The sequence below is a fragment of the Ctenocephalides felis genome, unplaced genomic scaffold, assembly GCF_003426905.1.
Source record: "Ctenocephalides felis isolate EL2017-DRISC unplaced genomic scaffold, ASM342690v1 CF-g0.4_SCAFFOLD_03573, whole genome shotgun sequence".
Classification (NCBI taxonomy): Eukaryota; Metazoa; Arthropoda; class Insecta; order Siphonaptera; family Pulicidae; genus Ctenocephalides; species Ctenocephalides felis.
The window spans coordinates 15,603,294-15,620,902 of NW_020539727.1; the positions used below are offsets into that span (position 1 = coordinate 15,603,294).

At 31.6% G+C, this 17,609-nt stretch overlaps 4 protein-coding genes and 1 long non-coding RNA gene across 5 annotated transcripts; 2 read left to right on the forward strand and 3 right to left on the reverse strand.

The window, feature by feature from the left end:
- Nucleotides 1–2,675: 2,675 nt before the first annotated feature.
- Nucleotides 2,676–3,015, reverse strand: LOC113389390. Its single transcript, XR_003368253.1, has 2 exons — nt 2,940–3,015; nt 2,676–2,864 (listed from the first exon to the last, which is right to left on the reverse strand). It is a non-coding gene; the product is annotated as an uncharacterized LOC113389390 (long non-coding RNA).
- A 967-nt stretch (nt 3,016–3,982) lies between these two features.
- LOC113389620 (zinc finger protein 595-like) lies at nt 3,983–5,353 on the forward strand. The gene is made up of 3 exons (XM_026626639.1): nt 3,983–4,125; nt 4,192–4,399; nt 4,539–5,353. Exons 1-3 carry the CDS (start codon nt 4,003–4,005, stop codon nt 5,351–5,353), a joined length of 1,146 nt encoding a protein of 381 aa, XP_026482424.1. The 5' UTR covers nt 3,983–4,002.
- Nucleotides 5,354–6,115: 762 nt separating this feature from the next.
- Nucleotides 6,116–6,508, reverse strand: LOC113389621. The gene has a single exon (XM_026626640.1). It carries the CDS (start codon nt 6,506–6,508, stop codon nt 6,116–6,118), a length of 393 nt encoding a protein of 130 aa, XP_026482425.1.
- Nucleotides 6,509–8,308: 1,800 nt separating this feature from the next.
- On the reverse strand, nt 8,309–9,142 carry LOC113389622 (zinc finger protein 525-like). Its single transcript, XM_026626641.1, has one exon. The coding sequence runs from the start codon at nt 9,140–9,142 to the stop codon at nt 8,309–8,311; it is 834 nt and encodes a 277-aa protein (XP_026482426.1).
- A 1,267-nt stretch (nt 9,143–10,409) lies between these two features.
- On the forward strand, nt 10,410–14,540 carry LOC113389391 (cysteine--tRNA ligase, cytoplasmic). The gene is given in 4 exon segments (XM_026626433.1): nt 10,410–11,593; nt 13,199–13,540; nt 13,543–13,738; nt 13,825–14,540. Coding segments are annotated over 4 exon segments (2,220 nt in total). The 5' UTR covers nt 10,410–10,524; the 3' UTR covers nt 14,438–14,540.
- Nucleotides 14,541–17,609: the final 3,069 nt, after the last annotated feature.

The window sequence follows — 17,609 nt, forward strand, 5'->3', positions numbered from 1 at the left end:
CATCTATCAATCTAATTTGAAAAATATTACGCTGATATATATCTTTAAATACTTGAGCGCTTAAATAATGTACAATAGGGAACGGGCAAGCTCATAAAAATGTCAGTGAAAACGCCATGACTTCTCGGGGTGGCAAAAAAAGTGCAAACAAGGATTCCAAACAAGATGGCGTTTGACAGGTTTTATTTCGTATTTTGACAGGTTTTATTCAAACTTATGTGCTTGTTAAAGATGGTTATTGCTTCTTATAATCGCAATTTTTATTTATTTCTAATAATAATGCGGCATATCTGAGTCACCAATCATGTGCGTATATTAACCCGGCGCCAATGACGCGAAAAAAATTGCAAGAACGATGACGTTGGGTCATTTTGACCCGACGTTTTATTGAGGATTTATAATAAAAAATATATACTTTTACTAAATTGTAATTAATGTTTACTAAATAAAGGTATTTTCTGCATAAAAAATAAATAAAATAAAACTAATATATAATAATTAAACTTTTATTGACATACTTAACAAGACATGCAAAATCAACTTTGAACAAACAACATATGTTAATTATAAGTTTTGGTTTAAGTAATGTTAATAATCATTGGTAACAAACATCTTATAATACTAAAAAAGAGATCAAATTAAGTTATTTTTAATTATAAATGCCAATCAGTCTTCTATTTCCTCATTTACTGACATCGAACTACTACAATTATTGCAGTAGGTAATAAAATGATCAGGGCATATATAAATTTGACATTCATGACAGGTATGACTTGTCTTCTTATCTTTTTTGGACGGACATATTTGGCATCTCTTGCGAACGCCTAGAATCTTTCGAGGTGGTTCATCTGTGGTTTCACCTGTGAATTGTGCGATTCTTTTGCGCAGTTGACGTGGTAAATTCAGGTCTATGAATAAGCTCCAGGACTCAAATATAGTTTTTGCATTACGAGCAACGGATCTAACACCAGGTAAATCGGATATAATATTTTCTGATCTGGTACGTACGTTTGATCGTGCTGGTGTTTTTTGCCACAAAGTTCCATCTCTTCCTTTGAACACATGCCGATTTTGTTGACTTTGTAATCTCAAAAGGTCCAAATTGCTTGATGAATCAGAGTCCGCATCAGAATCACTAACTTGTTGTTCGGTGCCGCTATCGTTACTTCGTTCCGATAAATGGTCTTCAACCTCGGCGTCCGAAGTAGAATTTGATTGGTCTTCATCTGACTCTTCCAATATTTCCAATATTCTCCGCGGATCATTTGTCAGTGCCATTTTCTTCAAAAACCTATTAAAGAACACAAAAAATAAATATAAAATCACTAAATAGAAAATAAAAGTATGTCACGAAAATATTACATTTACAATGACGCTGGGTCAAACATACCCGATTGGACTTGACGCACGAGTTGCTCGTTGCGCGGGCGGCGTCGCACTGAGCGAACCATCGGGGCGGGTAGCGGGGAGGCATCGCTTCAGCTACTCAAACGCTTAAACCACATAACCCGGGTAAACAAAATATATGTTCGTTAAAAAACGTCTCGGGTCATTATGACCCAGCGTCATTGGCACCGGGTTAAGTGAAGAAAGCGCATGAATAAGAAAGTGAATTTTGTTATAATTAACGTTAGAAGAAATAAATTGCTTCGTTGGATAGATTCATTGAGGTATGTACTCATAATTAAAATGTATTTGCTATTGACCACCATATTAAAACAAACATGTGTTGCTTAAAGGTATGATAAAATTTTCAGACAAGGCCATAAGATATTTTATGATTTGCATGTTGTGTTATCAGCTGAACAAAGTTTAGATCTTTCTATTAGTACTTTGTTGCAGAATGAATCTCATATTTGATAGGACGTCAGGACTTACAGGATTTCTACACTGCAATTTGATTTGATTTAATTGTTTTGTATTATTGCATTACTGCAGGTATGTTTTGTTTTATTGCATAAAAAGATATTACTTTTAAAAGTTTTAGGAAGCTATTGTATCAGTATATGCACGGTTGAAGAATTTTTCCAAAAATTTATACCGATGAGCAGTATTTGCTAATATTGATAGAAGAGGGTCTCCTCCATAGATTGGTAATTATTTGTGTGAATTTAATATTACATACCTGTTAAAATTTTATACTTTAAATTATATGCTCTCAATGTTTTTTCTTTCAGATTAATTTAGGTACATATAAGAAGTATTCATCTTTGATTTCCAAAAGCTTTCAATTTATGTATTACATATAACATTTATGTACAGTTAATATTATTATACAAGCTAACAGTCATGATACATATATATTTAATCTAATATAAATTAACATTTCTTTCATTTACCATCCCCATCTTATCCAATAATGAAAGTTTGAAGATTCACCAAAATAGGACGTAAAAAAACAATATTTTCACCAGAAAATTGATAGTCCTTTGGTATATTACATAGAAGTTTTAAATTTTCATTCTGTGTATGACTCATTCTACATGTATACGCACACTAGCTTCAAAGTGAGTTTAATTAATATCTCCTGGTGAAAGAATCCGTTTTAAATTTAATTTTAAACAAATAGCATATGCACAAGTACTGCTATATTTATTAATTTGTCTAACTCAGTCCATATTGATGAAAATCCTGACTATAAAGTACAATTAAAAACTTTGTCTTTTTTGCTCATGAATTTACCTTTGTCAGTTAATACAGCACATCCAGATTTTACTTTTTTTTATTACGCCCGAGAGTACATTAATTTGGGTTGGAGTGATTCTGCCTAAGCCCACATTATTAACAAATGAAATAAAGCCATCTGGAGTGCAAATAAATAAGAACCTACTTTCAAATACCCTGGAAACTACCAACGAATGAATCTGAAAAGTAAAACCTAAAGCAATATAACTAATTTCTAACTTTCATAATTAGTGTTTTCTAAGAATCAAACTCACAAATGGATTTTTAATAATGTTTTTATGCATGTAAATATGATCATTTAAGCAAATATTGATTTAATTTACTAAAGCCTCTTCAAACTTTGAACTTTCAAATATTTTTCTGATTGAATATCCTTCCTGAATGTAAATAGTATGCATATTGGTAGTAGCAAACAAAATTTATATTTTGAATTTCATTATTCTTACCTCTGTTATTGTAAAATCATAAAAAATAAATGATGAAAATATGTAAGAAATATGAATTATTAAATGTTTAACCTAAAAATGCACGTTTTACGTCAAAACAAATATTAGTTGACAGCAAATTCAACTCATAAATGTGCCATCCGCCATATTTGTTGGAATCCAAGTTGCACTTAAAATCCGCTAGAGGAGAGCTTGCCCGTTCCCTATATAAAGAAATTAATTAATGATTATTTAAGTATTCATTCTTTTTTATATACAAATTCCACGTTTTTCGTTTTTGGCTAGATGCTTGGCTAGATAGTCCAGTTATAATAGTAAGTTCACATCGGAATTTGAGATACCCACCCTACCATGTGTAGGTTTTGAGACAACTTTTTAGTGTCAATATACAAGTATTTACAGACTTACAGCTGGGTATCTCAAATTTCGAGATTCTTACCTAATTAAAGCTGAAATGACTGGACTAAGAGGGTGCGCCCCACAGGTTGGAAATCACTGCCTTAAAAACTGTCAATTTCAACCACTGCTTTAAAACTAACCTTTAGGGGTGTTTATTATACAAAATATAATAAATAAAGTTCAGTTCAATATAAAATGAATCATAGGTTTATAAACTGTTAAATTGGATTTCATTCCAAAAAAAAAACAATAATACTGACAGAAAACTAGAGGTAAAAGTTTGGCAGTGAAGAGGTTATAAATAATGCTGAAGTTATTTGTCAACAAATTTTTATAAAAAATCCGACTTTACGGCATTCTTTCAAACAAATATAGTATTATTTAATAATAAATTTTTTTTATTATAACTTTATGAAACAATTATATTATTGCATACTGTTTTTAAAATAAATTTGATAACCTAACCTCAAAAATGAATACTGAATCATATGAAGACCTTTGTCGCGTTTGTATGATGAAGTTTAAAGATTTAATTCCAATATTTGAGAAAAATAAATTTATTCCTCAAAAAATTTTGTACTGCACGAGCATAAAGGTAATTATAATCAATCCACTTCAATAAATTAAAAAAAACCTTTTCTTATGTGTATCTATTTTCCAGATTAAGATCACAGATGGGTTTCCGAATAAAATTTGCAGGACATGCTTAGAGAATTTGGATATAGCATATAATTTTAAAAAGCTCTGCATAAAATCTGATGAACGTATAGCCAGCAATTCACAATTGAAGCATCAAGTAAATAAAAATGTTAGTATCAAAAATTCACCGGTAAAGAAGAAACCAGATGGTAAAAGATGTTTGAATAAGAGTAAGTATTAAGGTAATATATATATATATATATATATATATATATATATATATATATTTATATATATATTGTAGAGCTTCGAACAAAGAATCCAAATATATATATATGTATATATATTTATATAAATTAATTTGTTTAGGAGAAACAATAATAATCACAGTTAATCAAACAACTGGTGTTTCTAAAGAGTTTCCACCAACCAAACATAATTTGGAACACATCGAACCTCCACCAGTCAGAGCAGAAACTCCAAATTCACCAGAACATCAAATTGAACCGCAACCAAATCCTACAGACAATGAAGACAAAAATTATCCAGGCATAAATGCAGTAACTAACATTTGTGAAATCTGTGGCAAATCCTTTGACACTATGATCGGTCTAAAAGGTCACATAAAAAGACATGCAGATCTCAGACCTTATAAATGTAAATTATGTACCAAAGCATTCAAAGAAAGCGGTTCATTAAAAATCCACATGAGAAACCACACAGGTGAACGTCCATACACCTGTGAGTTCTGCTCAAGTTCATTCACTCAAAAATGCATTTTGAAAAATCATGTCAGATCTCATACTCAAGAAACTCCATTCAAGTGTGATTTGTGTGGGAGATGTTTTACAGCTCGTAGTAATTTGGCGAAACATAAGACAGGACATAGAAACGAACGCAAGTATTCTTGTACACTTTGCAAAGCTTCGTTTAATTTTAATGCAGGATTAAAGAAACATTTATTGACACATTCAGAAGAGAGACCGTTCACTTGTGAAGTTTGCAATAAATCATTTAAGAGGAAAACTAATTTAACTATTCATATGAGGATACATAGTAGTGAATTGCCTTATAAATGTGATGTTTGTGGTACATCGTTTAGGTATAATAGTATTTTGAAAAGTCATTTGAATTCTAAACATAATATTATAGTTCCTCCAATGCCATCATTAACAAATTTTTGAAATAAAAAAAATGAGAATATTTTTGTTGTTTTGTTCTTTGAGCCAATAACTTTATAATATCATACTTAGGACTTAAAGAAGAAAGATCTTAATCAAAGTCTTTAACACTAGAAAGACGGACGAATTGAGTATACCTACATAGCCTGAAAAACAGTCAAAATGACTGCGTCGTGAAAAAATAAATAATGCGTTTAGAAATTTGTTTAAAATTAATTTTTATTATTTTATGTACTATTTACATTTATACAAATTATCTATAAGTGCTAAAAATAAAAAAAATAGTTCATCTGAAAAAAAAGTTCATTATTTTTACAATTCATGCAAATATAATTTGAGATCTTTTTTTGAGTACATTTTCCGCAAACATATTTGTTGCAACTTTGACACGTATTATTAGTTTTATTATTATTACAAAGTCTTATCTGGCAAAATTTTCTTTTATTACTATTGTTATTTGCATGATATCTGTGGCTCATCATTTTTCTTTGATTTTTTTTGTGTTGATGTCGTGTAGTCCGCGGAAAGCTGTTCTGCCAATTCAAACAAAAACTGTTCTTTCAGGATTTGTTTTCTTTGGAATTTTATTCCTGTCGCTTTCTTGTAAAGAATCATCCAGGCATTTATCGCAGCCAAATCCAAAGTATTGAAAAATATTTGCAGGGGTCACCTACGTAAACTGGATTTCACGGTATATTTTCATTACCTTTGATCTGTCATATCTTCTTTGCTGACCATAAATAAGTCACTTTCAAATTTTTTGCCTCATAGGCCCCACGAGACATATAAAATTCCAATAAATGCACGTATTTCCGGTAATGATGTTGTCCAATCGTACCCCAAAATTCGACTGCCCTCTTCTTCTGTGCACTGTTTTATGTGCTTGATAATATAATTATCTATTACCAACGAAAATGCACTGACGAGATCACCTGTAATAATATTCTTTTTTGCATAGCTTGTTGGCCCTTTCACACCCTTGAAAACACAATTAGATGATGACCTTCCTGGAGTACCACCTTCGGCAATTTTTGTCCATACAGTACCATCGACAGCTGTTTTTGTTTCTTGAATTCTTTCATCAGTTTCTGAGCCACTTAGCACCCTCCTGCATACACTGATGGCACTTTCATTTTCATCAATAGTGATCACCTTCATCGCTACCCTCAGAATCAGATGATTCACGTGGAATATAATCCGATTCATCTTCAGATGGTTGTGCGCAATTTTCTGCATTTGATTCTATGTCGGAACACTCTTCACTTATGTTTGTTAGCTTTTGCAATAATTCACTTTCCTTCGACATTTTATTCATATGTTCTAAAAAATCAACTGAACAACGCGTTATACTGAAAGTTACTACGTGAAAAAAACCGGTCTAATGTCAATACTTACCATAATTCGATTATTTCTATGTAACAAATGCATTATCACGCATTTGAGATGAATAAACGCTAGATAACGATTTGCAATACAATAACAAAGTCGTTTGTTTATGTAAAATTTCTATAGCAGTCAAAATGACTGTTTTCCGTCCATGCAGGCATAACATGTAAGAATATTGAAAATAAAAGTGAGATAAGGCAAATAATACGATTTATCTACGCATTTATATGTTGTATAAAAAGTCACCAAATTTCATGAAGCTGCGACTTCAAATACATAGTTATTTTTATGTTTGAAAATGTAAAACAATCAAAATGACTGCGTCCGTCTTTCTAGTGTTAAATACGCTGTCTTACTGTCTTGCCAAAGTAAAAGTTCTTGCCAAAAAAAAAACTAACTTGCTATTTTTGGTAAGATAAATTAAAATTGAGAGATAAAATAAGTGGTTTTATTCTTTTATTATTCCAAATAGTAAAATATTAACTTACAGTTTGTAAAATATTTATTTACTAGCAATAAAGTTCATCCTGATCAATCTCTTTCCTGATTTTTCAATTTTGCAATAGTTGCTTATTATTAACTTCCCGAAAGAGAATTTTATGTTTTCACCAGAAAATCCGATTTGCTAATTTTATAATCTTATGATATTTCAAGTCATTCTGAATCTTATATTACCAGAATTACAAAAAATGTGTGTTTGAGTCAGAATTTGGCCTTTCTTCGACATTGTACAGATTTGTACAAGACTCCCTATAATTAGTTTTTTGTGAATATCGGCTATAACTAGCAGAAGACATTAGCAAATATAGGCAAACTAGTGGCGCATGGCATAGTGCCTCAAGGCAAATTGCTGGAACTTCCCGTACCAAAAATAAAAGTTTTAAAAATAATCAATTTTTTTTAGAACTTAAAAAAAAAATTTTTTTTTAGAGATTTCTTATATTTTCGAAAAAAAATTTATATATCTTTACGTTTCAAAGGTTTCTCAATATTTTGGCATATCTTAGAAAAAATGAATGTATGTGTGTGCGGATATACATTTTCGTGGACGATTTCGGGAATACCGATCATCCGATTTGAATAATTCAAAAAACATTCGATTCGTATTGATAAGGAAACGTGCTGATTAGTTTTGGACGAAGGCAGGTCTAGCCGTTCCGAAGATACGGGGCAAAAAGTGCCAAAAACGGTAACTCAGTTTTTAAGATAACGGAGCATCCGATTTAATACTTATCATATAAAAATCAAAATACAAAAAAACAAAATTTATAAAATAATATAATATATAACAATTGCCTGGATTAGCAATAAATGCATATTATCTAATGTTTACTGTATATTTCAGACTATTTGTACATTACATGGAAGAATATTTTATGACAAATATTTTAAATTCAATTTAACAGATATGTTTAGATTCATTGATTTTCACCACGCTCCCGACTATGCCTGATTTAAATTGCCTAATTGATTGAATTTCTTATTGCATATTTAACATTTGCAACGCACTCCTTTATGAATAAGCATGTGCCGTTTGAAGTCTCCTAATCGTGTGAATGTCTTGTGGCATATTTAACATTTATAAAGATGCTCTCTGTTATGAATCAGCATGTGCTTCTTCAGACTACTTGATTGTGTAAATCTTTTATTACATATACTGCACTCATGGGGGCGTTCACCACTGTGAATGAGCATGTGCCTTTTCAGACTACTTGAATATGTGAATGTCTTCTTGCACATACTGCATTCATAGGGACGCTCACCAGCGTGAACGAGCATGTGACTTTTCAGATGATGTGCTTGTGTAAAGGACTTCTTGCATATACTGCACTCATGAGGGCGCTTATCACTATGAGTGAGCATGTGAGTTTTCAGATGACTTGTTTGTATGAATGTTTTATTGCATTCCTTGCACTCATGGGAACGCTTACCATTGTGAATCAGCATGTGAGTTTTCAGATGAGTTACAGATATGAATGCCTTATTGCATTCATTGCATTTATGTGGACGCTCACCACTATGAATGACCATGTGTGTGTTCAACCCTCTTGATTGATTGAAAGTCTTTGGGCAGATTCCACATTTGTAAGGACGTTCTTTGCTACGCTTAGGCATGTGGTTGACCATATGTTTTGTTAGATGATGGGATTCTGCAAATGATTGATTGCAAATTTCACAATCAAAAGACTCCTGTTTGACTTTATCTTCAATTGTCACCTCGGATTTCATGAATCTTTCTAAACACGTGTCATCGTCTTCAGAAAATGATTCAGATTTAACGATAGATATATCAAGTACATCAAATTCATCATCATTTTCGCGTTTAATGTCTTCTACTGGATATTCTGGTGGTTCAATTTTAATAATTGCCTGATCATTCATAGACTTAAATGTTTCTTCCGACATTTTTGAATATTTTACACTCACGAAATATTTAAAAACTATTCGTATACTAAATAATAATCTACTTTAATCAACAAGCTCTTACTATATGATAAATGATTTCAAATAAAATTTTATTCATAATTTGACATGTGAAGTGAAGCATAGAGTAATGCTTTTAAAAAGATGAGACATCAATCAAACCACGTTGATAATTAACAAGTGGCGCCTCTTTTCAAATAAATTATGGTTTTCACATGGTTCTCAAATGTTAATAAACGTTAAAAAACGCAGTAGAAAAATAAACATAAATTAAAAAAAAAGTACGTTGAAGCGTCCTCTTCAGTTTTCTATCAATCTAATTTGAAATTCCGCTGATATATTTCTTTAAATACTTCGGTGCTTAAATTACAATATAAAGAAATTAATTAATGATTATTTAAGTATTCATTTTTTTTTATATACAAATTCCACGTTTTTCGTTTTTATTCGAAAATAGTATCTTTACGTTTCAAAGGTATCTGAATATTTTGACATACCTTAAAAAAAATAGATTTGCGTGTGTGTGTGTGAGTGTGCGGATACAAATTTTCGTCGACGATTTCGGGAATACTGATCATCCGATTTGAATAATTCAAAAAACATTCGATTCGTATTGATAATGAGACGTGCTAATTAGTTTTTGGCAAAGGCAGGTCTAGCCGTTCCGAAGATGCGGGGCAAAAAGTGCCAAAAAAGGTAACTCAGTTTTTAAGAGAACGGAGCGTTCGATTTTAATAATTCAAAAAACATTTGACTTGTATTGACAAGATGAAAAACTGATTAAATTTTTGGGAAGGCAGGTCCAGCGGTTATGGACTCTCAATAAAAATAAATTTAAAAAATATCATTTGGCGGTTAAAAATGTTTATTGGAGATATGTACATTAAATTATCAGATATTTTATAGAGATTTTAATAATGTGTACACATTTTGTGTAAATTTTTTTGGATACCGTACCAAGATTTTTAATTACGGTACGGGAAGTTCCAGGAATTTGCCTTAAAGCACGATGCCATGCACCCCATTAGTTAATTATTTTTAGTTAGTTTATACATTTGTCTTAAGGCACAATGCCACTTACACCTAGGATTACGTAAAAGTAAACTTTATTATATTAAATCCTAGTTGAAGTAAATTTAAACAACGCGCTTTTTAAATTTTTATCATCGTGGGTACAACTTCACAACGGTTCAAAATGACATTGACAGTTGATGTGCTCCTTTCAGGTTATGTACATGGACAACGTTTTGTCTACTATAAATGCTTATTGCATCATAATATAAATAATTACGTTTGCATCAACGTCACCAGTTGTTCCAGGCGGTTCAAATAAATTTGTAAATTTATTTCCATCTTATTAAATAATGGCAAAACGTGTCCAACCCAATTGGGCACCGCCATGTGTGGGTGAAGATGCTCCTGTTTTAAGATTGTACAACAGTCTAACGAGGAAAAAAGAAATATTTGTGCCTATAAATGGACAACAAGTGACTTGGTACAGTTGTGGACCGACTGTTTATGATGCCTCCCATATGGGGCACGCTAGGTCTTACATATCCTTTGATATTCTAAGACGTGTTTTATCCAATTATTTTGGATATAACATTTTGTATGTAATGAATATCACTGATATAGATGATAAAATTATTAAACGAGCCAGACATACACATTTGTTTAAAAATTACTCGTCCACCAACAAACCTCTTGCTCAAGTCTTAAGTGATTTGAAAGAAGCTTTAGATGACTTCAAGGTAAAGGTAACTTCCAATACCGATCCTGATAAAAATGTGATGCTAGAAACATCTCTTAACAAGGCTACTGAGGCTGTGAACAATATAGCAAAACTGGTAGAAACCAAGTCTGATTTACAATCAACTTCTCCTGCAGTTTTGGAGTGCATCCAAAATGCACGTGAACCTTTATCAGACTGGTTGGACAAAAAGTTTGGAGCAGACATAACCGACAATAAAATCTTCAACGAGCTTCCAAGTTACTGGGAAGATAGATTCCATGAAGACATGAAAAACCTTAACGTACTCTACCCCGATGTTTTAACCAGAGTCAGTGAATACGTTCCACAGATTGTAGCTTACATCCAAAAAATCATAGAAAATGGTCTAGGGTATGAAGTCAACAGTTCTGTTTATTTTGATGTAGGAGGTTTTGATAAAATTGATAAACACCATTATGCTAAATTAGTACCGGAGGCTTATGGTGATACAAGTGCAATAAACGAAGCTGAAGGTGATTTATCTTCTACAGCAGATCGGTTAACTGAGAAGCGTTCTCCAAATGATTTTGCATTGTGGAAATGCAGCAGAGTTGGTGAACCGTCTTGGGACTCTCCTTGGGGTAAAGGACGACCTGGGTGGCATATTGAGTGCTCCGCAATGGCTAGTGATGTTTTGGGACCACAAATTGATATTCATACAGGTAAAAAAAAAAGAGTACGCGATTGAAGTAAAACTACTGTATAAAGTAGCAAATTTATGTTGAGTAAAAATAAATACATCATATAAAAATTTTGAATAATGTTTATTAGTAATATGGTAACACTCGTGATGCACACATTTATTAGTGTCGTCAATCATTATACTCATTTATATAATGATAAATTATAAATTATATATTTCTAATAGCATTAAAAATATGTATAATATTTACAAACAATAATGTAATCAAAGTCATGCTTGAAATATGACATGATCGTTTTAAAGTAATTGCTGATTAATAAATTCTGTAATATTCGTTCACACAGTGGATTATGTTAAACAACGCCTAAACAAATATTGTTTTTGCAAATTAACTCATCCTGTAACAATTGTGTTTGAAGAACTTCATGTAATTAAAATTAACATACATACATTTACTGTTTGTATTTTTTTACTTTTTCGCTGACGATATAATCTCATTCCTTGAACAGCCGTAATATTCGTTCACACAGTGGATTATGTTAAACAACGCCTAAACAAATATTGTTTTTGCAAATTAACTCATCCTGTAACAATTGTGTTTGAAGAACTTCATGTAATTAAAATTAACATACATACATTTACTGTTTGTATTTTTTTACTTTTTCGCTGACGATATAATCTCATTCCTTGAACAGCCGTAATATCCGTCTTGCCTAACAAATTGAAGCCATACTTTTATATTTGTTTTATTTATCAAGCCCTGCACATAGCTTGATCTATGAATCATTTGCTTTTTTATGTGAATGTTAATGCAATGATCATCAATATTACGAGGTAATAAATTAACCATATTATTAATGTCAACAGGCACATTTATAATTTGGCCAAACATTCCAAATTGTCCATTTGCATGTCGCAATCGTCTAATTTGCATGAAACACAACCTAGGTGAAATTAACCTTTCAGATACAGTATCTAGTTTAGGTAGATAATTTGGTATAGGTGGAAATACAAACCCGTTAAACTTACACAAAGTGGGAATTTTACCCGAATTTAATATCTTTCGACAAGTTTGACATCCAACCTGATTATTTGAATCAATATTCCAAAAAACATTAAGAATTTGTTTTTGAGCATCATTTTATATTTCTAAGTCTCTTTGAAGCCAAAGTCGATCACACACAAAACATACATAGCCAAAGCTATCATTTCTTACGCAGCGCAGATTTTTCTTAGTTTCATTATTTGCGATCATTTGCACTACAATTATTTATGGGGGACGGGATAAAATATTCTTCCGATCCTGACATTTTTATTAACTCACGAATTATACTGCTAACCCATGTCGCGCCTAAAGAAGTTTTACTTCAAAAAATGCTCAGAGACTACGAGCTAAATACAAAACTCAAGTGAAAGTCGACACATTTTGTTTTGTTTTTGACATATGATTTGACATTTGATGTATTTTTTATTTTGCTCGCAGACTAGATTGAATAATTGTGATAGTTGCAAGCGATTACTTTACACCCATGTCGATTTACACCCATGTCGCGCCTAAAGAAGTTTTACTTCAAAAATTAAAATAGTCTTTAGCAATTTTTGTACTAAAACCGCATAATTTTAGGTGGTGTTGATTTGAAGTTTCCACATCATGACAACGAACTAGCACAAAGCGAAGCTTATTATGGAAATGCTGATTGGGTCAAATATTTCCTGCACACTGGTCACCTTACAATTGCCGGTTGCAAGATGTCCAAAAGTCTCAAAAACTTTATCACCATTGAACAAGCTTTATCAAGGCATACAGCAACACAGTTGCGCTTAGCATTTTTGTTGCACAGTTGGAAAGACACCCTGGACTACAGTGATAACACTATGGAGATGGCCGTGGGTTATGAAAAAATGCTCAATGAATTCTTCCTCAATGTAAAAGATTTAACCAGGCATATTACAACTTGTGAGCCAAGAATTGCTTCAACACGTGGGATGGTCTTGCAAATGATTTGCAGGGAAAATTTGCAAGTGCACAGCAGGCTGTGCATGCAGCTTTATGTGATAATATTGATACCAGGGCTGCCTTAGGAGTGATAAGGGATTTGATATCAACTACTAATAATTATATTAAATCCTGCAAGTTTGGCAGTTTGCACGCTATGTTGTTGAGGTGAGTAAAAGAATAAAGCAATTCATAAGATTCTTCTCCCCCTTGCAAGTTTGATTTCTAATTTTGATTTGATTGATTTCTCCCAGGCGAATTGCTGAATATGTGACCGACATCTTCCACATTTTTGGTGCCATCAAAGGCCCCAGAGGAGGCATAGGCTTTCCTTTATCAGGTGGAGGAGATGGTGAAAGTGTTGATTTGGAATCCACAATTATGCCATATCTAACAGCACTTGCAGAATTCAGAGACAACGTAAGAGACGAAGCCAAACTTCTCAAAGCCAAGAACTTACTACAATTATGTGACCGTTTAAGAGATGACACACTGCCAGAGTTAGGTATCAGATTAGAAGACCGAGAAGGAGCACCCAGTGCTGTAAAAGTAGTTGGCAAAGAGGTGCTGATGAGGGAACGTGAGGAAAAATTAAGGTTGGAAGAGGAACAAAAAAAGAAGAAAGCTGAGCAAAAATTATTACAGGAACAACTCAAAGCTCAGAGGGAAGCTCAGAGTAAAATTAATCCAAAAGAAATGTTCAAATCAGAAACTGATAAGTATAGTAAGTTTGATGATGAAGGAATACCCACACATGATCATGAAGGGAAGGAATTGAGTAAAGGGCAACTTAAGAAATTGCAAAAGTTGTACCAAACGCAGTTGAAAAAATATACAGACTATATGCAAAGTGCGAATGCTGAATAAACTTGATATGATGAATTAAAAATGAATTAAAAATACTTATATAAAGGAGTGCATTTAAAGAATGTTGCCACTTATTGCTTGTGCATTTGATATTTCCTTCAATATTTTATAATAAATTTGTTAAATTTATAAGATGCCTAATAAAGGTTTCTAAATAAGATCATTTTTGGTGTTATATATTTTAATATTTTAATTTATCTTTTCTAGGAAATGTTAGGACTTCTATTAAAAGTAATAATTTGTGAACCAGTTATCAAACAATTTTACATGGTTGAAGTCCTTTTTGGTTTAAAGAAAGATCTTGATGGCATATAAAATACTCTCCAATAATTAGACATCGTTTTTGACCTGCATTTTAGTGAAGAAGTATTTCTTGGAACAACCTGTGATCAAGAATGTAAAATGTTATTGTCGTAGCTTTTATAGAAAATGTAATTATTGTAATTAGGTCTTCTGACAAATGCCAATATTTTTGCAAATGTGGCTTTTTGATACAAGTTGTCTTTTGTGAACCGTTTATCATATAATTTTAGATGGTAAAAATCCTCTTCGGTGTGAAGAAAACCTTGAACTAACCATGTATTTACAAATTACTTTCTTACAAAAACCTTCAGGAACTGAATCCTGAAGAAAGAGCATTTCTGTGAACAATGTGTGATCAAGGATGTAAAATTAGCTTTTTCTGAATATTTATTAAATATGATTTTGCATTGTGCAAATGGAAAAGACTTGGTGAACTACCTAAGGATTCTCTTTGGGGTAAAAAAAGCCCTTTGAATGGCATAAAAAATCCTGCTTGGTGCACAAAAAACTTTGAACTCCTTCTGACAAGGCTAACCATCTTTTTTACAAAATACTTCCTTACAAAAATCCTTTTAGGAGCTTCTTCCTGATGAAAGAGCATTTCTGTGAACAGTATGTGATCAAGGATGTACAACTAGCTTTTTTAGGACATGTTATTGTTGTGATAAAGTTTTCCATCAATTCATTAAATAATTTTGCATTGTGGACATGTAAAGTACTTAAGGAATTACCTAATTTTTTAATTTTACCTCCTTGGGGTAAAAAAGCCCTCTGAATGGCACAAAAAATTTTATGACTTAGACTTCTTACTAAAATCATCTTTTATAAGCCAAAGAAAGAGTATTTCAAAAAGAAAGAGAATCTAACAAGAAATCTAGATTTTTTTAAGATGCTACACTCAGAATACAGGATATATTATAAGAATTTTTCTATTTAGCAAAAAAAATGTATGTAATTTATCTACTCTCTATTATAAAAAGCTGAATTGAATACTAAATTTTCTTTCGACAGACAAACAAAACATAAAAAATTCACAGATGAATCTTCTAGTGTCCTGTTTGCTAAAAAAATTATTAAAAATTAGAGCTTAAAAAATTAAAGATTAGAAAAGGAATCTAGTCTTTAACCATTCAATATTCATTTATAAGAATCTGAGATCTTCGCTGAGATAAACAAAGACATGAATGTTATTTAAAATGCTTTGCAATAATTAGCTTTCCTACAAAAGCCATTTTTGATAAACCACACTCTTACGAAAGAGCATTTTTGTGCACAATGTGTAAACGAAGAACTCTAATCAAACCAGAAATCATATTCGAGATTCAAGATATGTTATAAAAAGTTTGCACATCAAGCAATTTATGCATATTATTATAATATAATTTAATGATTGTAAATGCAAATACACACCTCTATAAATCTAACTAGTTAGTTTGTACCTTCGTAAAATAGTAGATTTTAAGGCATGTTATCCATGAACAATGAGGATGTCGAATAAAATAAAATCCCAAAGTTCATTCGAGATGACACATTCAGAAACAGCCTTATAGTAGACAAGAGGGAAAAGTTTTCCACCTTGAGTAAATAATTACCAAAACATAAGTATGATACAAATAAAAAATTATAAATTTAGCAAAATGATCAAACTAAACAAGATCTTACAACTTTCCACATTTACTAGTTAGTTGTAGAAAAGTAGATCCTAAAAAATCTTATGTTTTCCATAAACGAGGATGTCGAATAAAATAAAATCTCAAAGTCCATCCGAGATGAGACACATTCAGACAGAGTCTTATAGTAGAAAAGTACGGGGTAGAGAAGTTTGCCACCTTGAGTAAGTAATTATCAAAACATTATAGTATAATACAATTAAACAATTATAAATTTAACAAAATGATCAAACTAAACAAGATCTTGCAACTTCTTTGACATCCCACATTTACTAGATAGGTTGTATTTTCCTAAAGAATCTTATGTTTTCCATAAACGAGGATATCGAATGAAATAAAATCTCAAAGTTCATTCGAGATGCCACATTCATAAACAGCCTTTTAGTTGAAAAGCCTCCACCTCGAGTAAGTAATCATTAATTTTTTATTAATAGTGTCATTGTTGAGGCGTTGTTAAATTTACAATCTTATAATAGTATCATACGAATTAGTATCAATAATGACATCATCATAAAGAGCACGAATAACGCAAAATGATCAAGTTAAACAAGATCTTACAACTTCTTTGACAACCCACATTGAAATGTATATTCAACAACCAAAAAACAATTTAGCATTAAAACATTTCATCAAAACATAAGTGTTCTTAGAATTCGCAAAAGGATTCAACAATTGTACAAAATTAGCTGTCACTACACAAAAGTGTACAGAAATAAATGCATAACATGCATTCGGTTCTTAAAATGTACTTTTTATCATGATTATCAATATTAATAAAATTAAAACTAACACTAACCTTCTTTACAGATACAAACTCCATTTTGATTTTTCTAAAAGTCCAAAAAATAGCCATTTATTGTCATCTTTTTACACGTCTTATAGATATATAAACAATCACAGACAAAGTTATTGTGCAATATCAAAACACTTGCACAGAATTACTAGTATATAAAAACTTTTTACTAAATTCTAAGTTTATTATAATAACTGACATTAAACTTATTTATTTAAAACGCCAAACACACGAACAGGTCGACACACTTTATGCAACGGTTTGAACATGGTTGCAAACGGAAACAATGGCGGGTAAACCAAGAACTGTTGCCAACATTAGGAGTATGAAAATGAACTTGGTTTGTTCGATAGATGAACAAATAGAGATGGTTTGTTCCAACTGACTAGTATTCAAAATATATTAA

Excerpts from the sequence above, each read along its gene's own strand:
- LOC113389620 (XM_026626639.1), top strand. The coding sequence starts at position 4,003 with ATGAATACTGAATCATATGAAGACCTTTGTCGCGTTTGTATGATGAAG. Across the intron at positions 4,126-4,191 it reads TGTACTGCACGAGCATAAAG|ATTAAGATCACAGATGGGTT; the intron begins GTAATTATAATC and ends TCTATTTTCCAG. Across the intron at positions 4,400-4,538 it reads TAAAAGATGTTTGAATAAGA|GAGAAACAATAATAATCACA; the intron begins GTAAGTATTAAG and ends TAATTTGTTTAG.
- LOC113389621 (XM_026626640.1), bottom strand. The coding sequence starts at position 6,508 with ATGAAGGTGATCACTATTGATGAAAATGAAAGTGCCATCAGTGTATGC.
- LOC113389622 (XM_026626641.1), bottom strand. The coding sequence starts at position 9,142 with ATGTCGGAAGAAACATTTAAGTCTATGAATGATCAGGCAATTATTAAA.